The following is a 17,533-nucleotide window of genomic DNA, read 5'->3' as shown; positions in this document are numbered from 1 at the left end:
TAAGCGTCTTTTAATTTCATGGCTGCAGTCACCATCTGCAGTGATTTTGGAGCCCAAAACAATAAAGTCTGACACTGTTTCCACTGTTTCCCCAACTATTTCCCATGAAGTGATGGGACCAGATGCCATGATCTTCGTTTTCTGAATGCTGAGCTTTAAGCCAACTTTTTCACTCTCCACTTTCACCTTCATCAAGAGGCTTTTGAGTTCCTCTTCACTTTCTGCCATAAGGGTGGTGTCATCTGCATATCTGAGGTTATTGATATTTCTCCCGACAATCTTGATTCCAGCTTGTGTTTCTTCCAGTCCAGCGTTTCTCATGATGTACTCTGCATATAAGTTAAATAAGCAGGGTGACAATATACAGCCTCGACGGACTCCTTTTCCTATTTGGAACCAGTCTGTTGTTCCATGTCCAGTTCTAACTGTTGCTTCCTGACCCTTAGAGGACTTTAAAATGAAATTCTGTTCAAGAGTGAGGCTTAAGACTTACACTCTGTTGAAGGAAAGAGGAAGTATATGGGAGAAGGAAATGTTGAAGACAGAAGTAAGTAATGTCCACAGTAGTTTTGTTTGCTAAATAGGGGATAGAGACAAAGGGTAAGAGAAATGTTCATGTCATATAATTATGCCCAGGGCAGGTATGTGAAGGAGAAATACTAAACACTATTATTCAGTCTCCAGCATCAACAAATGACTCAAACTTTGAAACAACTAGAAAAAAGACCAAGGTATAAACATTTTTATACCTTGACAAACCTAGACAGCATAATAAAAAGCAGAGACATTACTTTGCTGGCAAAGGTCTGTCTAGTTAAAGCTATAGTTTTTCTAGTAGGCACATATGAATGTGAGAATTGAACCACAAAGAAGGCTGAATGCTGAAGAATTGATACTTTTGAACTGTGGTGTTGGAGAAAACTCTTGAAAGTCCCTTGGACTACAAGAAGTTCAAACCAGTCAATTCTAAAGGAAATCAACTCTAAATATTCATTAGAGGGACTGATGCTGCAGGTGAAGCTCCAATACTTTGGCCACCTGATGTGAAGAGACATCTCATTAGGAAAGACCCTGATGCTGAGAAAGATTGAAGGCAGGAGGAGAAGGGGATGACAGAGGACGAGATAGTTAGATGGCATCACTGACTCAACGGACATGAGTTTGAGCAAGCTCCGGGAGATGGTGAAGGACAGGGAAGCCTGGAGTGCTGCAGTCCATGGGGTCACAAAGAGTTGGACGTGACTGAGTGACAGAACAACAATAATATAAAAATTTTAAATTAGCTGATATTTTAAATTAGTTTGCATGCTGTAAGGAAGCAGAATTTTCCACCCTGAAATATGCCTCTTTGGCATAGGGATCATTTTAGCCTGGTTATTTTTTAAGAATCAGCAGATATGAGAGACATTCTGAAAACCAAATAGAAGTTATTTTTTTAACTCTTTTGTAGGAGACATTTGGGCTTCCTAGGTGGAGCTAGTGGTAAAGGACCCGCCTGCCAATGCAGGAAACAGAAGAGACATGGGTTCAATACCTGGGTCAGGAAGGTCCCCTGGAGGAGGGCATAGTAACCCACTCCAGTATTTTAGCCTGGAGAATCCCATGGACAGAGGAGCCTGGTGGACTATGGTCCATAGGGTTGCAGAGAGTCAGACACAACTGAAGCAACTTAGAATGCACACAAGAGACAATTACAGGTAAAAGGGAAATCTCCATTTGTAAGAGTGTCTTCCTGCTGTACCAGGAAGGTGGGTGGTGGCGACTCATACTCTAGAAACTTACCGATGGAGAAGGCAATAATAAATCTGCAAAACAACCTTATCCTTGTTTACTGTGTTTTTCTTGATCATCTTCCATAGATTCCTCACCCTCAACATCTCCTTTCGTCTTTAGCTAAAGATGGTGTTTAAGGTGATGGCATCAGCCATTTTGGTGAGTTACTCAGCTTTCCGGGTCTCTGCTATTATACGTGTTATTAAACATTTATTTGTTCTCCTGTCAATATCTCATATAATATAATTATTGTACCAGTTAAGTTCCAAGGGAAAAAGGAAACAAATTTTCCTCTCAGCAACACCTTCCTAGAACTCGGGCCTCAATGAGTGGCCAGTGAATCTAGATTGGTCATCATGTTCCAAAGAGCTCCTCAGCTTTGCAGTGTTTTCAGCCTACTTGGGAATGAGCAGAACCCTGGGAGATAAAGAACTTTACCAACCAAACTGACAAGAGATTAGTATTAAACAATAGTTCTAAAAGCAGATAGGATAGGGAGTCCCCAGAGAAAGAGAACCAGGAAGGGCTTTCTTAACAGAAGAGAAACCATTTTAGCCATAGGCATTTTGTAGTCTAGACTTGGCCACAAGATCTTAAGGGAAGTAAGGGAACAAAGGGAAAGCAATCAAGAAATAATTGTTCAGCAATAAAACAGTGTCTCAGTTCCTCTTCAAAGGACATACATAACAATCTGATAAAGTCTTTTGAGTTCCAGATGCAGGACAGAAAGATGCTGTTGACCGTCCTGACTTCAGTCAACTAAAGCTTGGACTCTATCAACAGTTCCCCAGTTCTACACCGAATTCTCTGCTCAAGCCGCTTAGTAATATGCAAGTACCCTTAGCTTAAAACTTCCCCTTTTATGCTGTTTGCGGAGACTGCTTTGGGAAAAATCTCTGGTGTGTTCCTAACTTGCTGTGTGCGTGCTAAGTTGCTTCAGTCGTGTCCAACTCTTTACGACCCTATGGACTGTAGTCCACCAGGCTCCTTGCTGCAAGTAATAAATCTTTCCTGCTCCTGATCTTTGCCTTGATTGTGTCTTTTGGCTTGACATCCATGTTAGGTAGTTAGAATAGGAAACAGGAGTCCAGAATGGCGGAGGCTAAAATACAAGGAACAGAAAAGCCCATGAAAATAGAACAAAGGAAAGTCCAAGGATGGGACTGAGGACCTCAGGTAGAACAAACAGCATCCTAGCTAGCCCACTTTACATAGGGCACGCCCAAGGGGAGGAAAAAACAGATAAAAAGAGGAGCCAAAGGGCTGGGGATCTCTCTTCGCGTCTTTTGGGTCGGTATGCCCTAAAGCCTCAAGGATGTATTTTCCTTTTATTTTCTAAATAAAACACAGAGTGGTAACACTGATCTGTCCGAAAGGTATAACACGGTCTGTCCGAGGGCTGAGAGCTGTAACACAGTCTATCTGAGAGCTGAGAGCTGTAACATGGTCTGTCTGAGAGCTGTGACATGCTGAGGGCTTTAATGTCCGTGGCTACAAATTTTTGTTGTGACAAGATAGAACCGAGGAGATTACACTCACCTCACATCCACCAAGAGGTGAATTCAGTTTTCTGGTGGTAATAGTTCTTCATCAATGATCAATTTACATATGGGAAACATATTGTTTTTCTTACTTGATAAATACTGCTTTAAAATGTACTGGTGTATTCTGGTTTATTCTAGATAAACTGGTGTATTCTAGATAATACTGGTGTATTCTAGAGTCATATTTTAGGATTGTCTTTTCAGCTCTCCTACAATAATTTTTCACGAATACCTCACTTTTAAAATTCTTTAAAATTTGTTTTTATTAAAATGTTAAATGATGATGGTTCAAAGCAGTATAGGAAGAAAATGAATTTTAAAGAAATTATTAACAGTTGTAAAAAAATTAGTAAACAATACAGGAGGGCATGGCAACCCACTCCAGTATTTTGCCTGGAGAATCCCATGGACAGAGGAACCTGGCAGGCGTTGGTCCATAGCATCGCACGGAGTTGGACCCGACTGAATCGACTTAGCAGGCACACACACACACATTCTCAATTAAATAGAACTGGAAGACCAGAAGAGGGAGCTCTCACACCCTGTGAACAGAGCAGAGCCTAGCAGGGCTAGCCAGGACTTTCCTGGCAAGGATTCTGCCAATGAAAAGCCATGGACTCTTTGTTTATTATAGCCCTCCAACTTCCTTTTTTTCTCTATTAAAGTGTTCTCTTTCTCTTGCTGTGCAGGGACTTATTTCTTGACTGCTTTTCTTTCGTTTCTCCATTTCCCCACTTCTCTAATTAGTAACTGTCTGCATCTGCTCTTTGGAAAGGGGGAAGTTCTGCAAACAAGAAACGGAAAGACTTTTGTACCCGGAGGATTCTGCAAGGTCTTGCTCAATTTCAAGCACACAATCTTCGTAATCTGACCTGTGCCCCGCTTTCTAGGCTCATCTGATATCACTCCCTTTACTTGTTCCCTTAGTAGTAGTCATATGTAGCCACTTACAGTTCCAGGAATATGCCGTGCACATTCCAGCCACTGAAACTTTGTTCTCACTTCTTGCCACTTGGTGACAATCTGCCCTGTGTTTATGTCCCAGTTCAGTTCATGGCCACTGAGAAGCTGCTGGGCTCCAATCCATGATGACCCCTTCCTCTTAACTCATTTACATCACACATTTGGCATTTAGCATATGCTGCTTTGTATGGTTAAAATTTTTCTCATATTTTATTCATTCATTCATGTATTTATCTATTCAATAGCATTTATAGAATGCCTACTGTGTGATAAATGCTGTGCTAAGCAATTATGGTAGAAGGTGAAAAGGCCAGTTTCCATGCAGTCAAGGGAGTCAAGTTCTCTAGAACAGCTTCTTATAACCTGGGGACTTCAAGAAGTCCGTGAACCATGTTCCCAAGTCCAAGGTCTATCTGCTTGTTGCACAATAGGCCAATGAATCAGAGATGAGGTGTTAAGGCAAGGAATACAACTTTATTCAGAAAGCAAGCTGGAGGAGAAGATGGCCAACTAATGTCTCAAAAGAACCATCTTGTTGGGGGGATATCTGGTTTTTTTATAGAACAGAGAGGTGTGGAGAAGCTGAGGAAGTAAAGTAAAAAGGTCATAAGTCTCACAAATGTTTCCGGGAATGGCCAGCTTCAGGGTGGGTAGGTGTTAATTTCTTTTCTGCCAGTCACAGGTGGACAGGGTCAGATTGTCTCTCTGTGAATAGTCAAGCAGAAGAGCAGACCATTAAGCATGATTATAATAACAAAAGCAGCAAAAAGCAAAGGTTAAAATCGAAGAAGCAGATCCAACATGGAGCAAAAATTGGCTCTTCCTAGTAACAAACCCACTGAAATTATATGGATTCTTCTTGGTATGTTTCCATTTGGGGACAGCAAATCAATGGCTTTCATCAAATTCTCAGAGAAGTTTACAGTCATTGGTCTAGTGGCTGTGATATAATTACCACACATATGCACATAATTATCAAAGATGCTATTAATCTAGTCAAAACTCATTTTACAAAGTAGGGTTGGTGGTCCCAAAGTAATTTATGTTAAAGATACTCTAACTGGAAAAATTTCAGATTTTGTCTGTCACATGGGATAGCCCATATTTTAGGAGTCAGCATTTTCTGGGACAAAGATATTATTCAATGGTCTTGTTCAAAGATAGATATTTTAACAAGATATTACACACATCAAAATTATAACAACTCCATAAACATTCTTATACAAAGTTTATTTCTGATCCAACAAAGCACTCTAGTTCACATCCATACTGCTGATGGTGAGCAGGTATGAGATGGGAAAAGGGAAAGATGGCTTGCTGTGACATCTTCACACTTTGTTCTGCATTCTGAGAAAATTTCTATCCCTTTTTGCTTTCATGAACTTTTTGCATTTTATAATCCTCAAATCCTCCCCTCAAATATTGAAGAATCCTAGCAATAAAGTATCTTATGACACTCATCAAAAATCCTAAATTTCCATTTGAGAAATGGGAGGCAGGTATTCTTGTTTCCCCCCACATAACCTTACGAGTAGCTATAAGTCCAAAGCTAGAAGTCAATTTGCTTCACAGAGAAATTCTAACTCAATTAGAAGGAATGAGGGAAAACTATTAAGTAAATGTGTGGTTAGTAAAAGCCACCCTGCTTTGAAGACCTGGAGCAAAGAGCAGAAGAGCAAGACAGCAAATCTGATGTTTTCTAACTGAATTTACACTTCAATTATACTTTGGTATAATTGTAATATAATTTAACAATGAAAATAGAATCCAGTGAGTGCTAACAGGGTCTGAACAATTAAGAGCTGGAAGAGTTCTGGGCCTGGAGAGAGGAAAGTTTGGAGGAGAGGATATATGAGCATGGTCTACAAAGATGGGTAAGCAACCAAGCAGACTAGGTTGGAAAGGATGATCCAGGAAAAAGAAATAACACCTGTAAAACTGTGAAGTGTGAATTTTTTTTAAAGTTAAAATTGTGGCTATCAAGAAAGTCTAAATAATAAATTCATGTCATTGAATAAGCTCATAAATAAACCCAATTTATTAAATTCATCAGCAATAAGGAAGTCAGTAACATCCAAATAAACAGTTCAAATGTGACTTTAGTTTACAGAAATGTATATTCTTAGCTGGATAAAATTCATTTGCATCAGCATTAACAGGAATGATGCACTGTTATCATTTTATGAGTTTATGTCTGTTCTGCAAATCAAAGGTATACACCTTCACAGTGTCTGTTCATCCACAGCGGGTCTGCTAGACAAATCCTGGTACTAAATGAAAAGACTCCCAGTAATCTCTTTTGTCCATTTCCAAGTCTTGGACAGCTTTCTCTTCTGTTATTGTTGCTATTCAGTTGCTAAGTTGTATCCAACTCTTTGAGACACCATGGACTGCAGGGTGTCAGGGTTCCCTGTCCTTCAATATCTCCCAAGTTTGCCCAAGTTCATGTCCATTGAGTTGGTGATGCCATCCAACTGTCTCATCCTTTGTCATCCCCTTCTCCTCCTGCCCTCAGTCTTTCCCAGCAATAAGGTCTTTTCTAATGAGTCAGCCCTTTGTATCAGGTGGCCAAAGTATTGGAGCTGCAGATTCATCATTAGTCCTTCCAATGAATATTCAGGGTTAATTTCCTTTAGAATTTACTGGTTTGATCTTCTTGCTGTCCAAGGGACTCCCAAGAGTCTTCTCCAGCACCACAACTCAAAAGCTTCCATTCTTTGGTGCTCAGCCTTTTTTACGGTCCACTTTCACATCCATATTATAACTACTGGAAAAACCATAGCTTTGACTATATGGCCCTTTGTGGGCAAAGTGATATCTCTGCTTTTTAATATACCAAGTTTGTCATAGCTTTCCTTTCAAGGAGCAAGCATCTTGTTTAGAAAATGTATGGAGATCATTATGACTGATGTGAAAAGAAGAAGGAAGGCACAAGAAATAGTCTGATACAGCAATAGGCCAAAGAATAAACTGTATCACACACCCAAATTGACCAATGAGCTAAGAGTTGAAGGCCGTCTTCAGTGTCAGGAATTCAATTCCACAGAAACAATAAAACTAAACCTCACAAAGGAACTTGGAACTCATCACCTAGCATCAGCCTCTGACTCATCGTTCTGGCCATCACTGGCTGGATGCCTGACACAGAAATACATCAGCAACCATGAAAGAAGGAGCATTCTAAGAGGTCTGAATATGGTTGATAATTGTTATAATAAGTATTAGATTGAAGACTGATCTGTTATTTCAGGACAGGGCTTTGAGACTGTTACTTTTGCAGTCAGCAATCAAATAAAGGACTAGAGAATAGAATATACAAAATAACAGGCCATAGACCTAATCCCTTCTCAATGAGGCATGGGTATGGAGAAAACATAGATAATGGAGACCCTATCAGATGCCCTGAACTTGCTTTAGAATTTTAGGGCTGGCACAAGGGCCCAGCCAATCACTGGGGTCCATTTCCTGCATAGGGAGCGTCTGATGGGATTCAGGACATGTTACTACTGAATATGGCATATTGAGGGCTTCCCAGGTGTGCAATGGTAAAGAATATGCCTGCCACTGAAGGAGACGTAGTAGATGCAGATTCTATTCCTAAGTGGGGAAGATCCCCTGGAAGAGGAAAAGGCACCCACTCTAATATTCTTGCCTACAGGGTCACAAAGAGTCAGACATGACTGAGCATGCACGCATTAGCTTATGGAATATTTCAAGCTAAAGGAATTTGAGAGATGGAAGATAGTGCAGGAAGGATTTTCTGACCTTCTGAAGCAGATCAAGAGATCTTCATGTGAGAGGAGCCCTCCCTATGCCTAAGGGGAAAAGAGAATCTTTATCTCTGATCTAGATGAATAGGTCTTGAAAGTTTCTCCTTTCTTACTACACTTAGCTTGTACCTCTGTTCTTTCACGTCTGTCCGTGTCTTCCCACTTTTTGTCAAACCTAGCATAAAAATGCTTAGGTTTAATCACTTCTTAGGGTCTTCATTTCCTAAGAAGTGTTCCTATGTTCCTTATACTAAATAAATTTGTATGCTTTTATCTTATTAATCTGTCTTTTGTTACAGGGACCCCAGCCAAGAATTTAGAAGCTTAGAAGGAAAAGATATTTTTTCTCTCCTACACTTCAAAGGTTTGGGATAATTTAAGAGAGTTAAGAGAGGTATATTCCCCCATTCTTATATTCCCCCATCTGTCTTGCACCTTACTTATTATAGCAAGACAAGAATTCATCTGCCTGAATTAGGACAAAGTGGAAACATTATCTCAGGAGTCAAGCATAGGCCCAGTCTTAAAAACTTGGCCATTGGGTGAAAATCAGTGTCAGCCAAGAAAAATGGTTCTCTACTAAGAATCACTGTGGAGTTAATCAAACATAGATATGCAAAGACCTCAGTCCCCCAAATTCAAATTCAGTAGGCCTAGGATCTTGACATTATAAAAAATTTTATAGGCAATTCTGATGTGAGGTCAGGATTAGGGGACCCCTATCTAGGGACATGGATAACTTGATATTGTTTTTCTCTGTAGTAGACTTCGAATACAATCAAGTTGTGGAACTTCAAGGAGAAGGGAGACTATTCTAATACATAGGCTGTAGAAAAAGATACTTGAGTGCTAGGCAAACAGACATCTTAAAACATTTTTTTAAATTAATGGACTTGTTGGTTCAGAGCAATTTTATTTTATTTTTTAAAGATATTTATTTATTTATCTAGGCTGTACTGGGTATTTATTGCAGTGTGTAAGCTTCTCTAGTTGTGTTAGGCAGGCTTCTCCTGTTGTCTGGTGCTCAGGTTTATTTGTCTCACAGCACGTGGGATCTTAGTTCCCGGATCAGAGATCGAACTCTTGTCCTCTGCATTGGAAAACAGATTCTTCATCATTGGACCACCAGGGAAGTCCCCAGGACAAAATTTTAGATTCACAGAAAAATTGAGTAGAAAGTACAAAGAGTTCCCATATGCCTCTTCTTCCTTTTCTCTTCTCCTAACCACACAGTTCCCAATTTTCCTATTATTAACATTTTGTTTTACTGTAGTGCTTGTTACAACTGATGAGTCAGTATTAATACATTAATACTGGGACTTCCTTGATGACCCAGTGTTAGAATCCACCTTGCCGTGCAGTGGACCCAGGTTCAATCCCCGGTGCAGGAACTGAGATCCCACATACCACAGAGCACCTAAGCCTACCCCTGCGCCTGTGCTCTCGAGTCTGGGTGCAGTGAACCCACATGTGACAACTAGAAAGTCCGTAAGGCACAACAAAATAGCTCACGTGATGCAACTAAGACCAGATGCAGCAAATAAATCAATAAAATTATTTTTTAAAAAATACATTGACTAAAGTCCACAATTTACACTAGAATTTGTTCTTGCTGTACACATTTTTGACAAGTGCATAATGTCATTGTACGGGAAGAAAGTTTTCCTTAGCACTCTTATGGTCCTTGGCTGGGTCTGAAAATTCAGCTGACAAAGATCAATAGAAGAAAAGCATACAATTTTTATTAAATATTCACATGCTCATGGGAGCATTCACAGGAAAATGAAAATCCAAGTAAGTGAACACAGCAGGAAGCTTTTATACCCTTTAGACAAAGAAAAAATACCTCTGTAAAGAATTGACAAAACAAAGGGGTTTGGTCTCTGGATAGTATACCAGAGACCAGAGTTGGTATACCCCTTCACCATACTATCTCTGCGTAGTAAATGGTGAAGAAGTAACTAAAAAGATAGTTTTTGAGATTCATTTGCAGATTCTACTGGTGTCCTCACTGGGATGATGACAGTCTCTCTCCAGTAAAAGGAAAATTTATTTTCTGCCTTTGGACAGAAAGAGGGAAGCTTGTTTTGCACTTCATGATTCTTAATTGCCTTCAATACAAAATAATTTTTATGTCAAAGAGCCATATTTTGGGATGACATGTTCTGGTTCCTTTCAATATGAACATGGAACATCTCTCCATTTATTTATATCCTCTTTTGATTTATTTCATCAGAGTTTTATAGTTTTCCTCATATTGATCTTGTACATATTTTATTAGATTTACACCTAAGTATTTCATTTTTCTTTGGTGTTAATGGAAATGTTAGTGTCTTTATTTCAAATCCCAATTGTTTATTGCTGGTATATAAAAAAGCAATCAATTTTTGTGTATTAACCTTGTATCCTGTAACTTTGCTATAAACAGACTAAATTTTACCCTGAAGATTATTTGAGCCATTAAAAGTATTGGGCAAGAGTGTTTCACTGTTACATTTATGTTCAAGAAATGTTAATCTGGAAATAATGTGTAGAATGGATTGGAAGCAAAAGAGACTATAAACAAAGAGTCCATGTAGGAAACTTTTATGTGAGTCGTCTATGAGGCAATAGGTTCTGAATAAAGATATTGCAGCCCCAACAAAAAGGTACGAAAAGGTTTATCAGGCAAATACCCTAAATGCGCCCTGCTTCATATGTATGGGTCTCTTCTCACAGTTTCCTCTTTGGGATGCCCTTGCCATCTTCTTTACCTAACTTCTAATTAATCCTCAAAACTCAGGGCAGGTGTTAGTGCCTTCCAAAAATACTTCCTTTCTACTGTCTCCAGACAATTACCTTGATCACAGCTGTAAGTGCTACTTATATTTATTAATATATTATGTATTAGTCCATTAACCTATCTCTATCATGAGCTCATGAATCAGAGTAGCTCAGTAGCTGGCCTAAAAAACATACACATAAATGAATAGTTCATTCAAGTCTATTGTTGAAATCCACATACCAAGTATGTGGCAGTTATTACATCAGATTTTCATGTATATTTTCTCCTAAAGAACTGAAATCATTAAAAAAAAAAAAAAAAAAAGAAGTTCAAGTAAGGAAGGAAACACCATCTCATATCAGGAAGTGATCAGTTCCTCAAAACTGTGTTTTGAGTCTCATTATTTTTAAAATAAGCTTACTCTCCCTGTGTCTACAGTGTAATTGATACTATTTTAAACAGCAGGTTTGAAAATCTAAGTGTTTCATCCATACTGTCCACAAGAAATTCATCTTCCAAGCTCTAGGTTTCTCTTTCTTAGGGTTCAGAACCCTTCCCCACACAGGCAGACCTAGCATGCCTGGGAGGAGAACAACAGACAAAAGCTTCTGGTCCTGGGACTAAGTACTGCTGCTGGAGCCCCATCGTGGAGACCTGGTAAGCCCCACAGCTGGGGAGCGAGTGGGCGGTGAAGATAACTGGGAGATCCAGGTCAAATAGAAGGTGGGTAAATGTTTCAGGAAGCAAGAGACAAGGTTTCTTTTCCTTTGTAAAAACTATTTATTTATTTGGTTGTGTTGGGTCTTAGTTGCTGCATGCAGGATCTTTGATCTTCATTGTGGCATGCTGGATCTTTAGCTGTGGCATGTGGGATCTAGTTGCCAGACCAAGAATTGAAGCTGGGCCCCCTGCATTGGGAGCTCAGAGTCTTAGCTACTGGACCACCAGGGAAGTCCTGGGAAGAGACAAGGTTTCTGACGTGGGCAGCATCAAGCATCAAAGGAATGCAGGTCGAAGAGAAGAACAAGATATACCAATCAGAGTAAAGGTTGTCTTACCTCAAATTCCTCCTCACTGGGCTTTAGTTTCTTCAAAATTGTGAGACTCAAGTGAGAAAGGAGATGGTTAAAAAAAAAAAAAAAAAAAAGAGCTATGAAATCTTAAAAGGCAGAGTGAAAATATGAATGGTTATGAGCAATAATTTCTCTCTTATTGCTTCTACTGCTACGATCTATTTTCTCTCTCCTTGCACAGAAAAGATGGGGCCACATCTTCTGGGACGTTCTTCCCTCCTCTTATTGCTGCTGGGAATGTGGTGGTCAGTGCGTCCACTTTGTGCTGTGCCAAAAGGTCTCACCAAGGCTCGCTGGTTTGAAATTCAGCACATACAGCCAAGGCTTCTCCAGTGCAACAAGGCAATGAGTGGTGTCAATAACTACACTCAGCACTGTAAACCTGAAAACACCTTTTTGCACAACGTCTTCCAGGATGTGACTGCCGTCTGTGATATGCCCAACATCATCTGTAAGAATGGCCGGCACAACTGTCACCAGAGTCCAAAGCCTGTCAACCTGACTCAGTGCAATTTCATCGCGGGAAGGTATCCTGACTGCCGCTACCACGACGACGCCCAATACAAGTTCTTCATTGTTGCCTGTGACCCCCCTCAGAAGACCGACCCCCCTTATCATCTGGTTCCTGTACACTTAGATAAGGTTGTTTAAATCACTTTGCTTCTCGCTCAGCACAAATTCTCTTATGATCTCCTCTGATTTTCTTGTCTTTTATTGATTTTCCTGGTTCCCATAGAAGGAAAAAGGAGAGTATTGGAAAAATTAGAGTGGAAAAAATGAGGATACCAGATCAGAGTTGGAACAACAAAAAAAAAGTCAGATGCTTTTCTGCCTTGGAGCTCTGTGTTTTGAAGGAAGGTAGTAGATAAAAGGGTAAAGGAGGGTCCAGACCTCCATATTTTTAACCTTAGGAATTTGGCCAACGTTTGCTGTATTGTGTTCAGAGCAATAAAACCATTTTTGGTTGCATTATAATGAGTGTGTGTATAAGTATGTTTGAGATCCCTTTCGTGTCATTGCCAGCCTGGAGCTATCTAGGCCTGCATTTGCCAACATTCCAAGAACTACTTTGGCCCTAGGCAAACTTTGAGATTATTTAGCAACTGGGGCCTTGGCCATGTCCCTCTTCCTTGTGTTTCTGGGATTAAAGAGAAAGAAAATTCTCCATCCCTTCAAGCTCTGCTCATAGCTTTACATATTTCCCCTGAAATACTTGTCTGTGTTTGTTGGAGGTGGCACTGATACAGAGTGCTAATGGTATTTCACACACAGGTTCTAACACTGGTAACTGAGGCATCCTAGATCTTAACTATTTATTTCTATATTTAATCAGATAATGTTTTAAATATAAATAGTTGAAGGGGACTTCCCTGGTGGTAGAGAGGATACAGGTTCAATCTCTGGTTCGAGAAGATTCCACACGCTGAAGAGCAACTCACCCCATGCACCACAACTACCGAAGCCCCTGTGCCTAGAGCCTGTGCCACTAAACCAGAGAAGCCCCTGCAACCGGAAACCCACTAACCGCAACAAGGAGTAGCCACCACTCACCGCAGCTAGAAAAAGCCAGTGAGCAACAATAAAGACCCAGCTCAACCAAAAATAATAATAAAAAAAATAATAGTGATAATAATCCACAGTAACCTTAGAGTCAAGTCTCCCATTCTCTACTAGAATGAACAAAGAGAAAGTATCGATCACGGAGGGAGTCGGGGTGCGGAGCAGGGGAAGCACTGGGAAACTAAAAACATTTTTGTTCTACCCATTGGGGTTTTGGAACAGATTTTTTTTTTTTAATCATATACATCTTTGTTTACTGTAACAAGAGGTTTAATCAGCCTAAGGGAGTTGTGACATTCATTCAGCTGTCCCTTTGAGGGGTCAGACTCATCGATACCCTTTAGACTCTGGCTCCTGACACATTGCTCACTCTGGTGGGTGCCCGATCTTTTGCCTCAGTTCCTGCTATGATATCGTGTGTCATAGGATTTCTTTCCCTTTGTACCTCCGCTTCCAACGCTTGGTAAGAGAAAGTGCGTATGGTTCACCCTAATGACACTGTACCTCGTTTTCAACTTGTGTGTCTTATTTCCTAATCACCCATCATGAAGCTGTCATGGAGCAGGAGGAAGCGGTGTCTGGAGGCGTTCCTGGTAGTCACAGCCGGTGCTGTGCTGCTCCTGGCAGCTAGAAGGCAGAGAGTCCAGGAAGGCTCTAACAGCCTTCAGTACAGGATGCCCCGGGATAGAGGGTGCGTGGGTGGCAGAGTCAGTAGTACTGTGACGGAGGAAGTACTGTGACAGAGGTCCTACTGGGAGGGCACATTTAGTTTGTCACTGGGAGTCTGACTTGCCCACACCCTTGTTTGAGTGGAAGCTGTGTCCTGGAATAGGTATTTGATTTAGAAACTGAAGGACTGGGATTAAGAATTTAGGTCTTAGGAGGAAGGGAGAAAAAATAATTTTCCACAAACCCTTCTAGGTTCTTGGCCTAGACCCCTCTGTAATAAAAAGACAGATTAGCAGAAGAAAAGAATTTTAGTTACACATGAACATATGGGAGCCCCGCAAAAATATGAGCCTCAAAAGACAGGAAACCCTGAGGGGTTTTAGAGTCCATGTCTCTAGTGGTATCCCAGGGCCAAGCCTGGTTCCAGGACCATTAGTGCTGGCTTAGAGATGCCACAGTTCCCAGGGAAAATGAGCTAAGTAGACAATTCATATATCTCTCTTACCCACATGGTATGGAAGCAGAATTTGAGTATCAGGTCAGATGACATTGTACTTTTAAAATTTCATATTGACTACAGGAGGTGGAGCCAATAAAAACAGTATGCCCCTCTTACTGCTTTACTTATTGACTTAGAAAGCTATTTTAACTAGTTCCATTGGGGGCGCAGTGGAGAAGAATACAATTGAAAACCGTTTCACTGATATATTCAATACTCTTTAATTTGTAATGCTTTGGGGGGTTTTTTGTTGTTGTTTTGAAAATGCCACACTATCTGTGCTGTGCTGTGCTTGGTCACATCCAACTCTTTGTGACCCCATGGACTGCAGCCTGCCAGGTTCCTCTGTCCATGGGGATTCTCCAGGCAAAAATACTGAAGTGGTTTGCCATGCCCTCCTCCAGGGGATCTTCCCAACCCAAGGATCAAACCCAGGCCTCCTGTGTTTCAGGCAGCTTCTTTACTGACTGAGCCACCAGGGAAGCCCAAGAATACTGGAGTGGGTATCCTATCCCTTGCACACTATCTACATAGGGCTAATAGAAACAGAAAAGGTGATGCTTACACATGAGGCAAGCCCATAGAGGAAGCCTGTGTGTGGGTGTCAGAAGAAAGGCCCAAGAACCTCATGGGAAGGGAGAGCACATGCTGTTGAGGAGGGGAATTCTTCTGGAGCTCCTCACTCTTCTTGATAGATTTTATCATATCTTGCCCTCTCTCATGCCCTCCTTTCATTTTTAATGTGATTAATTACTTTTCAAAAATTAAACTGTCGATAAATACTAATATATAGCACACAAATAGATATTGCTTTTTATTTGCTTACCATTTAAAAAAATATATATAAAAACATTGGAGTCCATTTTATTCCTCTCTCCATTTCATTCCTCTTAACTCTTCTCAAATGAAATCATAAATTTAGGGTGTTTCCAGTCCCATTTTTTATACTTATACCTCATGTATAATATATTCATAAACAAAATATAGTTTCCATGTACAATTTTAAGATAATTTATATAAATATTATCATGTAATACAAATCATTCTGCAAGTTGTTTTTGTTCATTCAGCAGTGTTTTTTTTAAGATTCATCAGTATTAAAATGCATCTTATTGATCTTTTATTACTGATGTTTTTTCCTGTGTATTAATAAACCATTATTTTTTTATCAATCATCTGTTGATGGATTTTTGGGATGCTCCCAAATTTCTATTCTAATAAGCAGTGTTGTAGTGATATCTTTGTACATTTCTTTGTGTGCAAAAGTTTTTACCAAGGTATATCTAGATGTGGAATTTCCAAGTCATATATATTTTTAATTTTGCCAAATATTGCCATATTTTCTTCAAACTTGTCAACTGAAAGAAAGACACACAGCATAAGAATTGAGAGTTTAAGTTGTATTCATGGTTTTACTGAGGACTAGAGCCTGGGAGACAGCCTCTCAGTTAGTTCTGAGGAACTGTTTCAAAGAGGTAGGGGAAGAATCAGTTTATACATGAATTTTTTGGCTAGAGAATATACAAAGTCAAGCACGGTGGTGGTGGTGGTTTGATCCCTAAGTCATGTTTGACTCTTGTGACCCTGTGGACTGTAGCCCACTGGGCTTCTCTTCCATGGAATTTTCCAGGCAAGAATACTGGAATTGCTTGCCATTTTCTTCTACAGGGAGGATTGCAGGTGGATTTTTTACCACTGAGCCACCAGGGAAACAGTCAAGCATACATCTTGGTAAAAGATTACTGTTAATCACAAAGAACAGACATCTCAAATTAATGATTTTAGTGATTTTTATGTATGAGAAGGGGCAAGAATCAGGAGTCATTGACATTATTCCTGAGATAACTATCCAGGGGCCTGTTAATTCAGAGCACAGAGTATCTCATCCTGTTTTTCATCCTCAGTTCCCCAGAGGGTGCCCTGTCAGAGAGCAATTGCCGTGGGTTGCAACCTAATCCTTATATAACTGGGTGATAAGAGATATTCTTTGTTCTTCTTTGTTCACAAACTGATTGGAGCAGTTTGTGTTTTTCTAAGATGTCCATCTCAATATATCTCATTCTCTATACACCTCTTAGAGTGTCATATTGACTATTCTCTATCAGAAAGGTCTATGTTCTCTTTCCTTGAGTATGGCTTAGTCTTAGAAACTCCCTTCTAATGAACAGAATGTGGTGAGAATGACACTGTATGACTTCCAAAGCCAGGTCATAACAGGTGATACAGCTTCTGTTTGACTTTCTCTCTATGTTGTGGGACACCCACACTTGGATCCAATCATCATGCTATGAAGAAGATGGTGCCACGTGGAGGCCTTGTATAGATAATGCAGTCAGCAGGTCCAGCTAAGGTATCAGCCAACATGAACCATCCAACGTATGGGTGAATAAACCTTCAGATGATTCCAGCTCCCAACCTCTGAGTCTTCCATCTGCAGCCTCAGACATTGGAACAGAGACAAGCTGCTCCCACTATGTCCTATCTGAACTGTTGGATCACTGGGAGCATAAGAAATGATTGTTTTATGTCACCAAGTTTGGGGATAACTTGTTACACACATGTAGTAACTGAACCATTGGTCATTTAATTTCACTCTCTCACCAGAAACTATGGTATATGAGTCTTTGTAGCTCAATTATTTGTCTGTGGCAAAACATAAAAGTGTAACAGTCCAGCATTTTTGCTAATCTGATTGGTATGAAAGCACATCATTGTGTAGGAAAAAAGAAAAAGCAATGTTATTTATAATTTTAGATCCTTAACTCCTAGTACATTGCCTGACAATTCCTAGTACAATGCCTGACACCAGTGGGTTTCTCTTTTTCTTTTTTTGGCCATGCCACACATAATTAGAGTCATTTCCTAGGCAGGTTGATAAGGAGTCTAGGGGTCCCCAAGGAGAGAGGGATCTGGAATTC

The 17,533-nt window shown here is 40.1% G+C and overlaps 1 protein-coding gene and 1 long non-coding RNA gene across 3 annotated transcripts; one reads left to right on the top strand and one right to left on the bottom strand.

Moving 5' to 3' along the window:
* Nucleotides 1-4,732: 4,732 nt before the first annotated feature.
* Nucleotides 4,733-14,607, bottom strand: LOC132346353 (uncharacterized). Its single transcript, XR_009496160.1, has 2 exons — nucleotides 13,952-14,607; nucleotides 4,733-4,985 (listed from the first exon to the last, which is right to left on the bottom strand). It is a non-coding gene; the product is annotated as an uncharacterized lncRNA (long non-coding RNA).
* RNASE6 (ribonuclease A family member k6) lies at nucleotides 11,234-12,862 on the top strand. Of its 2 annotated transcripts, none has more exons than XM_010809076.3 (2): nucleotides 11,234-11,471; nucleotides 12,069-12,862. In XM_010809076.3, the coding sequence occupies exon 2, from the start codon at nucleotides 12,074-12,076 to the stop codon at nucleotides 12,536-12,538; it is 465 nt and encodes a 154-aa protein (XP_010807378.1). In that variant the 5' UTR covers nucleotides 11,234-11,471; nucleotides 12,069-12,073; the 3' UTR covers nucleotides 12,539-12,862.
* Nucleotides 14,608-17,533: the final 2,926 nt, after the last annotated feature.

Source organism: Bos taurus, chromosome 10, assembly GCF_002263795.3.
Source record: "Bos taurus isolate L1 Dominette 01449 registration number 42190680 breed Hereford chromosome 10, ARS-UCD2.0, whole genome shotgun sequence".
NCBI lineage: Eukaryota > Metazoa > Chordata > Mammalia > Artiodactyla > Bovidae > Bos > Bos taurus.
Note: the sequence above shows the minus strand (reverse complement) of the source record. Positions and strands in the feature narration are given on the sequence as shown.

Excerpts from the sequence above, each read along its gene's own strand:
- RNASE6 (XM_010809076.3), top strand. The coding sequence starts at position 12,074 with ATGGGGCCACATCTTCTGGGACGTTCTTCCCTCCTCTTATTGCTGCTG.